The 10,818-nt window shown below is 36.1% G+C and overlaps 1 protein-coding gene across 1 annotated transcript; it reads left to right on the top strand.

Moving 5' to 3' along the window:
* On the top strand, positions 1 to 6,849 carry LOC149794645 (neuronal acetylcholine receptor subunit alpha-3-like). The gene is made up of 2 exons (XM_089963952.1): positions 1 to 843; positions 5,892 to 6,849. The coding sequence occupies exons 1-2, from the start codon at positions 391 to 393 to the stop codon at positions 6,741 to 6,743; spliced, it is 1,305 nt and encodes a 434-aa protein (XP_089820078.1). The 5' UTR covers positions 1 to 390; the 3' UTR covers positions 6,744 to 6,849.
* The last annotated feature ends 3,969 nt before the right edge of the window (positions 6,850 to 10,818 follow it).

Below are 10,818 nucleotides of genomic sequence, written 5' to 3'. Positions count from 1 at the left end.
TCGATCAATCAATTTCATAATTTTGGGATGCTACTGCCTTGATAGTTTGGGAAGGAACGTGGAAGCTCACAACGTTCTCAGAAGGAAATTGGCGATGTTTAATGAAGTGCAATAGATGATGTTTCATGTAGGACGAGCTGAATTTAAATAATCGCAGTCATACAAGAAAACTTACCATAATATATTGTGTATGTGAAACTCTGAAACATGTGTAAAAAGGTACAACAAACGATATCTCTCTAAACAATTTGCACATTTATGATACAAACAGACTTACATTTTTATAAAGATAAACTAAATACGGACACTAACAATTTTCCTTTATTTGCTTTCAGTCAAATTCATCGTTTTGGATGAGATGTATACATATGGCAATGCAACTCAGTGAATATGGCACCTCCAAGACTCTGTGTTGTACTGCTGTCATCCGTACTAATGGTATATATACCTACAATAATTGCCCAGACATCTGATGACGCGAAGACTCTTCTTACCAAACTTTTCACTACAGATGGCTATAACAAAGCGGTTAGGCCTACTTACGACCAAACTCGGGTTGTCAATGTCAGTATTAGCTATTCTCTAACAGGATTAATAGAATTCGACTCACAGAAGGAAATTATTACCACTTCCGGTTACCTTATTATTATTTGGAACGACTATTACTTGCAATGGGACCCATCCAATTATAATGAGACGTCAATATTATTCATTCACCAGGACAAGGTTTGGAAACCGGACATAGCTCTACAAAACGGTATTTTAGAATTCAAGGGTCTTGGCTCCAGTGATTTATTGGTTACCATTACTAACGATGGGTTCGTTTCTTGGTGGCCTTACGCGGTAAGCATATATTTATATAACGTGCTTGAGGAACACCCTAATAAACCATCCACCATGTATAATGGTGAATAGGAATATTAATAGTTTTGGCGCATATACGAATCAGACGGGAGGATCATAAATTGTAGAACTTGTCATGATGATCCCCAATTATGTAATTTATTCAGCTTGGTTAAGCATTTGGACAAAAGGTATGAGTTATGTACTCTGTATGTAAACTAACTTTGCCCTGTACTATTCGAACCAATCCAGAGTGTCAAATTGATAAGACTTTTGCAGAAATTGTATTGAGGCCGTAAACAGCTATCTTGAAATACTGTTGACTCAGATCTGTGAGGAATATTTTACAATGGTACAGCGCTTTCATTGTTGGAAGATTTAGCAGAAACAGGGACGCTCATACACTCAAACATAAATATTCATATTCACAAGAAACATTAATATCCTATTGCTGAATATTCGCACTTACTAACCAGGAGTCTTAGTCGTAAGATGATAAACTAAACAACAATACCGTCGCAATGCTGCGTTTTAGCGCATGTTCCATTCTCTCCAAAAATACCAGGCTTCGTTCATGCTCTGTGGTACAGTCGATACGTGTCGAATTTGTGGTGAAATATAATATTACAGGGCGATTTTGTTTTCGTGGCAAGCTCACGCGCAATTAATTGATAAATAAAACATCGAGAAATACTCATTCAAGCGCTATCAAACTGTATCCTACTCTTGAAAACGCATGGTGGACCATTCTTGATGAGTGTATTCAACATTAAACAATCAACAAAACTCGAAACTATAAAGGCAGTTTCCAAAATGGTGGTGGGAAAACAAATTTGACCTTTTATAGTCATCACAAAGAATGTCACAATGTAGAACAATATAAGGAAAGGGAAGATAAATCGCTTAGTTTAGTGTTCTGACTATAATGTTATTGGTATTCCCGTTAATGGTAGTACACATACTGTCTGACTTAGTGTAGCCACGCCTAGTACTGATTGACATGGTCTAGCCACACCTAGCACTGGCTGACTTAGTATAGCCACGCCTAGCACTGGCTGACTTAGTGTAGCCACACCTAGCACTGGCTGACTTCATGTAGCCGCGCTTACTACAGACTGACTTTGTGTAGCCACATCTAGTATTGACTGACTTATTGTAACCACACAAGAAAAGAAAATGTTTTGACGTTTCGCATTATCGCACACGTAAAATTGTGCTCACATTAAAAACATCTTTTCAGACGGTTTCCCTAATTCTGCAATTTGACTCACTTGAGGAGCACCTAGGTTCTCCAGATAAGTTTTACATTCAACCATGTAATAAAGTGATTCCAAAATGTCTTGGCTGTTTTACGTAAGAAATCAATGGCAATCCCCACCCCAATATCAACAACAATTCACCGTAATCAAATGCAACGAATCATGTCCATGGAACCAGTCAGGTGCACCCAAAACGTGAACATGTTAACAGTGATTCTACCAGAACAGGTTACCACTTCAAAAGTGAACGGTGATTTTTTACACAAACATTCTATCTAAAGTGTTTACCACTTCATTATTCCATTTTATATAAAATCTACCCTTTACAATCAATACATTTGCAATTAGGTTTAATACTGCCGTTTGTATTAAAACAAACTTATTTTTGCTCATGGTACACGTCATAAAATGATGTTCAGGATAGGGGCATTGTACTAATTGTGGTCTTTTTCCTACTAGTGAAAGAGTTATACATTTTATGTATGTGGACATTTACGCACCGATAAAATTAGTTATATGCTGAAAAACCTGTAAGCAACATTTCAAAATAATACCCATCAAAAGTTCAATGTGCATGTGCTCGTATTTTACCTGTGAAGCGGAATGCTTATAGAAATGACTCTAATTCACTTTCAGTCTCATACGATTTTGTCAAGCACGAGTTTTGTCTTTTCCAGTTCATCTGGATGAAATAAGTTGCAAACACGGTTGCTTCCAATGAAAACTCACTCTACTTAAGAAGAATACATTTTCATACCTCTTACAGTTTTATTTGTCTATTCTGACAATCTTTGCTGAAAAACCTCGCCTTCTTTGCATGAGATACATTGTTTTCGTCTAATTAGCATATGCGTGACACCTATATAGGTCGTATACGTTTGTGAACGTGTAATAAGTAAATAACAAGTGACTCGATGTTTAACTCTAACTCAATAAAAAAAAATCAATAAACAATGATTTTATGTGCTTAATATTAAAAAATATTTTGTAAGTCAGATTTGTCTTTAAATACCATTTCTCTACGAAATCTATTGTGAATAAATTAATATTAATCAAAACGTGAAATCAATGCAATCGTGCCATATTTGTTTATTAATCTTATGTACGTCCTAATTTTCTCCTTATTTACACAGGGGCACTATTTCTACTTGTCCACCAAATTCTATTTGTTGTATATGTTCTACATTGCTCAGACCAAGCGTGTAATTTGTTGCAAAATTTTGTACAGGTAACAACTTATCCTATTGTTTTATCGTTCTGTTCAAATCAATAAAATATCAACTCTCAGCTGGCCTGGTCTATATCTTATCCTGTTATACAGATAGAGTTATTTTTATTTTATGACAAGTGTTAGTATTAGGTATTGTTTTGGTATTGAAGCAGTTTATTTGTGTTAAAATTATTTGCTTTATATCATAGTCCCCGATATTAACCATAGCTCGAGTTCATTTTAACTGGATTTAATTTTCCGGCTCTTTATGAAACCTTCCGCTGACACTGTAAATCTCCACAGCGTTCAGAATTTGTATTTCCTGTATGTCAGTCTCTGAAGATCATAACGTCCTGTGTATACTTTGTTCTAATAGCTGTAGATAGTGTTTAATGTTACTTTATCTGGTCCATTGCTTTCCAATGCCTATATAAAATTGTATATATATATATATATATATATATATATATATATATATATATATATATATATATATATATATATATATATAGTGTGTGTGTGTGTGTGTGTGTGATTTGGATTTTGAATGTAGCTTTAACAATTGTTCAGTCAAATCGATACCATATCTGCAGTGTGCAATTTATAGAGATGTCTAGCATTGGGGCATGATGCCTAAGACATGTAGTATGATGTCCTACCCAATAACATTATCCTGACGCCAGGTCGACCAGCCCTAACATGAGCGCCACGCGAGGCAGATGATAGTACCAGTTTATCAGCCTTTGCTATGACTCGGCCGTGTTTCGAACCCGCAACCGCCCACATCCGAGGCGGACGCTCTAACCACAAGCCCCTGGAGCAGTCCGGACATAGTGGTGAATTGTTGCTTAACTTGTCATGAATATCTCAAGTTTTTAATGTTCTCGTCTATCTGTCTTTGATTGATTGCAATTTCTTTTAGCTCTTTCATTACCACCCTTTTCTATAGGAATTAATTTATTTCATAAACTTTCTATTCGTCTCTTGATTTGTTTCAAATTATTATAAATAATAAATAAATACAAAACATAGACAAGACAAACAAATAAAACACAAAAACCATTGTGTAGAAACAGCCATGTATAGTTTTGCAAAGACAAGGCTTTTTGTCTTTGATTTGTTTATCTTGTCTATATTTTGTATTTGCCTTTGAAAAGACTCATTAAGAGTTGAAAGCTAGTTAGATACTAGTCTCACACTGCTTATTGTCAGTTTATTGCATTTATCTTAATCAATCCCTGACACACGTGATCCCTTGATGGATCCAGTGCATTGGAAAGGACTGTTATTCGCCATAGGAGATAGCTAGATAGCTAGCTAGCTAGATAGATAGATAGATATATAGATAGATCGATATCTTTCAGGAGGACCACTGGACACTTTAAGCAACTTTTTCAAAAGACAAAATATCAGCGTCTCAAGCCAAATGCAATTGTCTCTAAGATCTTATTTCATCCATTACTGCATGCAGTAGCGTTCATTTATCATTAATAATTTATCATTTATTTAAAGCGTCCGCCTCGGATGCGGGAGGTAGTGGGTTCGATCCCCGGCTGAGCCATACAATGTTTTTTTTAAAAAAATGGCACTAACAGCTGCCTCGCTAGGTGCTCAGCATTAAGAGGTTAGTGTTAGTACTAGTCGATAAGGATAATGTGACTGGGTGGGACATATTGTTGCTACAGGTCTACGGCATGATGCCCCAGTGCTAGACATCGCTATAAACTACCACTCTGCAGACATCGTAGCGATATGATTGCAAACTTGTCAAAGCTACATTAAAAATGAAATTCACATCACATCACATTTATCATTAATACGAATGAACAAACATACGTTATCCACGATCAAAATACAGTAAGCTATTATGAGTCTACGGGTATGAACTCTTACTGATCCAAAGCTGGCTGTGTTTAGAATAGTAACGATTACCCCCTAGATAGATATACACTAAATAAAAGAGCTACCATTGACCTGGTACATAACTCGATTTTAATGATCATAACAGTCTAGTATGAGGATGATGACGACCATAATTTTATTCGGACATTGGTCATGTCATGATGCTAGGTAATCTTTAAAACAGATAAAATATATTCTGTGAGGATCACAATCACCAGATGTTACCTCGTAAAAGTGCAATGTCACTCATCAGCACAATCAACTTCCAGGTCCAATGTATCCTCATCGCTATAACAATTATCATCAATCACACTACCCTTCAAAAGTCACATTGTTACTTAGCGCTATTATGTTTCGTTTTGTTCCAGGTAAACAAAATTTTTATCATTTAGATAAACTTTATAATCTATATGTTTGTCTGTCTGTTTGTCTTTTTAATCTATATGTTTGTCTGTCTGTTTGTCTGTCTGTCTGTCTCTGTCTCTCTGTCTGTCTGTCTCTCTCTCTATCTATCTATATATTGATAATAATAACAATGAAATAATACCTTATGCTTCAATCCTGCAATATTTCTATGTCATTATCTATTTACTTGTATGTATGTATATATCTGTCCCGCCGTCAAAATTATAAAGTTTTCATTAATTTGCATATAATTTAATGATCTTTTCTTTCAGATTTTGCAATCCAAGTGTTCAGTAGATATCACCTACTTCCCTTTCGATGCTCAGTCTTGCAGCCTAATATTCACGGCTTGGAGTTATTTTAACACAGAAGTATTGCTAACGTATGGTAGCAATGCGTTTATGTTGAATGAATACGAAGAGAATTCGGCATGGACAGTGGTTGGCTCAGGTGTGGGTACACCGAAGGACTCGACAGATGCCACGTTGGTCTTTACTATGAAGTTAAAAAGAAAACCTCTCTTCTGTCTTATAAATGTCGTATTACCAGTCATAATGTTGTCTGTTATGAACGCATGCGTATTCGTACTTCCGGCAAAAGCAGGAGAAAAAGTTTTTTTTTCCGTGACTGTATTCCTCTCTTTGTCCTTAATTTTAACAGTTGTCACGTCAACTTTGCCACAAAATTCGAATAATGTGTCCTTCTTCGGTATTTTCTTGATAATAATGGCTGGTTTCAGCGTTTCGACGGTCACGCTAACACTGTTTCAACTTCGTTTGAATTCCAGGGATGTGAATAATGACCCTATCCCACCGTGGCTGATCAAACTGCACATGGTTGTGAGCAGAGTTCGAAGCAGAAGATGTAATAAAGTACGCCCGGCTGCGCAAGCTCAAACTGGACATATTGTTTCCATTTCCGAGTGCACAGACACTAAGGACGAGAATACGGTTCAAGCGATAAAATTGAAAGTACTAGCGCCAAGTGAGGAGATTACAAAATTGGAAGTTACATGGAATAATGTCTCCAATTCCATCGACTTCGTTCTTTTCTGGCTTTATTTTGTATCCGTAATTATCACCACATTGATAGTGCTATTCATCATGGTAAATATTGCTAAATAACAAAACAAATAAACAAACTTTATGCAACTTGGAGGCGTTTCCTCCAATTGGTTTCCATATACGGTTGCAATATACTAAATCTGTTGCTGAAAATGTGAATCCTTCAGCTAAGCTTTTATTCGGATGTAAACATGGCGTAATGTATCTTTGTATTCGTCTGTGACCCGAATGAAAGCAAAATAATAAAGGTGACCGTAATGTTCGTAGTGGCTGATCAAACTGCAGATGGTCGTGGAAATAGTCAAAGGTATAAATAAGAACACCTATCTGCTCATGCCCAGGGTTATCTTAAGTGGATTTCCTGTTCCGGTTACACTGATATTCAGGATGACTAGAAGGTTAAAATAATAAAATTATAAACTATATAGTAGTGTCACCAAGTGAGACAGAGACGAAATCTGAACTCATATGGAAAATTATTTTATGCTCATTTTTTTTCTTCCCTGTTAACTTTACATTGTCAGAATCATGCAATATTACCCGATACTGAACCCGCGCGCCAATACACATATAATTCACGTGCATAAAGGAACTACTTCCTATTGTAAACAAACAATGGACGCAGACGCTAGCACTTTTGATTTGTAAACAAATCATGTACACTCGCGTATGAGGAGCTTTACGTTGTGGTTGTTTAAATTTGTTTCTGAATGAACTAAAACAGACGTTTCGTGGACTGCCACATACCAGCCGCTTTGGCACATTCCGCGCCGATACAATGTTTCGGATTTAGGCTAGCTACAGTATACAACAGACGCAAGAAAGGGTCCTTACAAATAACATACAAGTGATACGTCATATACTGTCTTCTTTAGCTGGTGATAAGAATGGCAAAAAAATATGCTTACAGTTTTACATCCTGAATTTCCTCAAAACGTACTTTCTTAGTTCTGCAAATCCGAATTACATGAGACATATCATAGATTGTCAATCTTGGTTACACATTTCGAAATTGTACTGTAATTTCGATGAAACGTGCAATTACATCCTCTTTATTGCACTCAAAATGAAATAAGCATTAAAATCCATAGCGGCTTTTTGATAATTGCAATTGAAAGACTTCATATTTTTCAAACATTCAATGACAGAAACAGAAACACATTTGCAGATATCAACACGCTTCTCCCTATCTTCTTCAATCCCATGTATTTCACGTGGAATTGTCGCATACAAATCCAGTCCATAATCACGAAATTTTGTAGAATCGAATAAAATACCAAAATATATTCATTCCAGATCAAATGGAAAAGTTGTTGCAATGCACATTCATTCACAATATGACTCCAAATTTCAATTTTAACTAGACACGCCATTTTCTTTTGAAAGTTATGTCGAGCGCGCGACTAAGTTCAAATTTATCTGGGCGGAGTTTTGTACGCAGTAATAATGTTATTGTTGTGTAATGATGAATATGCGCTTGTGTATTTAGTTTGGAATGCGGCATACATTCGTTTTCTTTGTTTCGTGTAGTGTATTTTGTTAATATAATTAAGTATTAGGTAGAATTAAAAACATTAGCATATAATAAAAAGGTTACTGCATTTGTATGGGAAAATATGAACTCATTTTATTGGAAGGATACACTGCACTCCCAAGGTCGTGCAGTATTTCCATTCGAAAAACTCGTCCATATTTTCCCATACAAATGCAGTAACCTATAACTACCTGCAATATCATCTACTTCGTTCTTCTCTAACTTATTAATCTATCAATTGCTTATTGGTCATCTCCAAAATATGTTGAATAACAAACTATTGTGTACACATCTCTCACACATTAGGCTACATTCGTTTCAGTGTATGATTTAACTTCCATTCATTTCAGTGTAAGATTTCTGGGACATTAGCTTCCATTCAGTTCAGTGTATGATTTCTGGGGCATTAGCTTCTATTCGTTTCAGTGTAAGATTTCTGGGGCATTAGATGCCATTCGTTTCAGTGTATGTTTATCATGTACTTAAGGTATTACTGAAAATTTGGAACTTGGAATTCTTTTCATTTGAATGTAAGCACGGTGTATTTCACAATAAATGGCCACAACCCATGCAGGGCTGGATAAGGGCCTTCCAAGGCCCTAAACACTGACAATAATATGATTCCCACCCACCTCACTCCCGCTTCCTACTAAATGTGAACCGCAACAAAAAGTATCAAAAAGCTAAACAGATGGAGAAATACCAGTGTTGCCATCATTCCAAATCGAAATACATGCAAAATCTGGATACTCTCCATGGCGTAGTATTGTGGGAATCATCATCATACGTAAATGTAGATATTTTCTATTAGAATGTGGTGTCTATTCTGGTTTATATTGTAATTAGTCTTTCTACCGAGCGAATCCAACCCTGGCGTGAATTCTGCTAGAAATCACTTTTTTTTCTTCTCTTATTTCCAAGGTCTTCTCGACAACAACCGTAACGACTGAAAATTCCAACGCGCCCAGACTTTAACTAATTTTCCTCTTATCAATGAATGACCACAACTATCACAACATACACATCTGCATCATAACTTCACAAATGCATGGCAACCTAACAACGGGATGGTTTCTCCGCATTACATTTCCGTAGCGTAGCGCCAGTACTCAGTACTTCACCTTGTGAAAATCTAACCACAACACCAAATCAAGGAAACTATTTTTCCTACTCTATCCCTAGGTCAGTTATATATCATTAATTCATTTCGATCATTAACAATTAATTTGAATTTTTTTTCAGGTGCCCTAGGCATGTACTTAGTGCGCTTAATGGATAATCTGGCACTGAACCCATTTTTGTACACGTCTATGATCTGAAAGAAAGCAGAAAAGCCATTTCCTCAAATTCGTTTTAAGATTCGTTACTGGTCCATCTAAAACGCAGGGCGAGAGTACAAATTTTGCTTTCCTTATTTTGTCCGCGGTTAATGACAACTATGTACATTTAGTAGAAGGCCGTTGTTAAAATCATTCGGTGTAATCAAATTACCCAACAGTTTTCTTGGCATTTTGCCGTAATGTTTCATTTAGCTTATGAAATATTGCTGAAACAATATTTATATCTGTGTATTCATAAAATGATTAACGACATAAAAATGGAGGATATTTGCTCAAAACGGGTGAGTATCGGACGTATTTCATTAGGTGGGTAAAATATATCTCTTATTCGCTCGTTGCAAGCAGATTCGTTTTCATGATCAGACGTATTGGCATACGAAATATACTCTTTAACAGATTGAAATATCGATTTCGTACTGGATTCCGCTCGATGTCAGCGGATTACGTTTACCTTCTACTGTATTCTGCGATTATTCGCAAATATTAACAGTTTCATAATTCTCCTCCCCAATTCAAAGGAAAATAACACATTAGAAAAAAATAACGGCATGTTGGATATGGACACGGTCTGTCTTTATCGGAAGAAGACAGCGGTACTAAAAACATGGCTCCATAATCGTTTAAAAATAACTTCGAATTTCATGGTTATAACGTTATCTACGTCTATTGAAGGCCAGTTAAAATATGATTTTTGTTCTCACTCCTGTGCAATGTCAAGATCATTTATCTCGGAATATCCAGTACTTCACTGACACACGCACGCAAGGGCAAGTCCATGCTCTTGCCGGAGAGTCTCTCAAGAGACACACTACCGGGGATCTAGTACACTTAAAGAGAGAGAAAAAAGTAATCAGAAGAATATTATTATCTTTTTAAGCAACAGACTTACCTTAGACTATTCACCGATTATATTCTTTGCTTTCCGTCTATCGTTCACGTTTAGCTTTAGCCGATTTTTGGACGTCAACTGTTTAATCTTTTTTGCCAGAGTCTGTACAAAATTGGACTTTATATTACTCGTAGTATCTAGATAGAAATAGCTGGTAGCAGTAGAAACCTCTGGTAGAAAAATCAGGGCACATTAGAAAAAAATCGTCTCGATCGAATATTCATGTCACAATGGAGAAATCAGACCACGTTCACATAAACAAATAGAAAATCGTTTAAAGGGAAATATACAAAACACGTCACATGTACATACACTCGCAGTTATGTTCTTGACTCTGACACGTGTCTGATATTTACTAAGGAAAGCCTTCGG

This window comes from Sinohyriopsis cumingii, chromosome 7 (assembly GCF_028554795.1).
Source record: "Sinohyriopsis cumingii isolate HCF-2022 chromosome 7, ASM2855479v2, whole genome shotgun sequence".
Taxonomy (NCBI): domain Eukaryota; kingdom Metazoa; phylum Mollusca; class Bivalvia; order Unionida; family Unionidae; genus Sinohyriopsis; species Sinohyriopsis cumingii.
The sequence above is the reverse complement of the archived record's forward strand: the minus strand, read 5'-3'. Positions and strand labels throughout refer to the sequence as shown.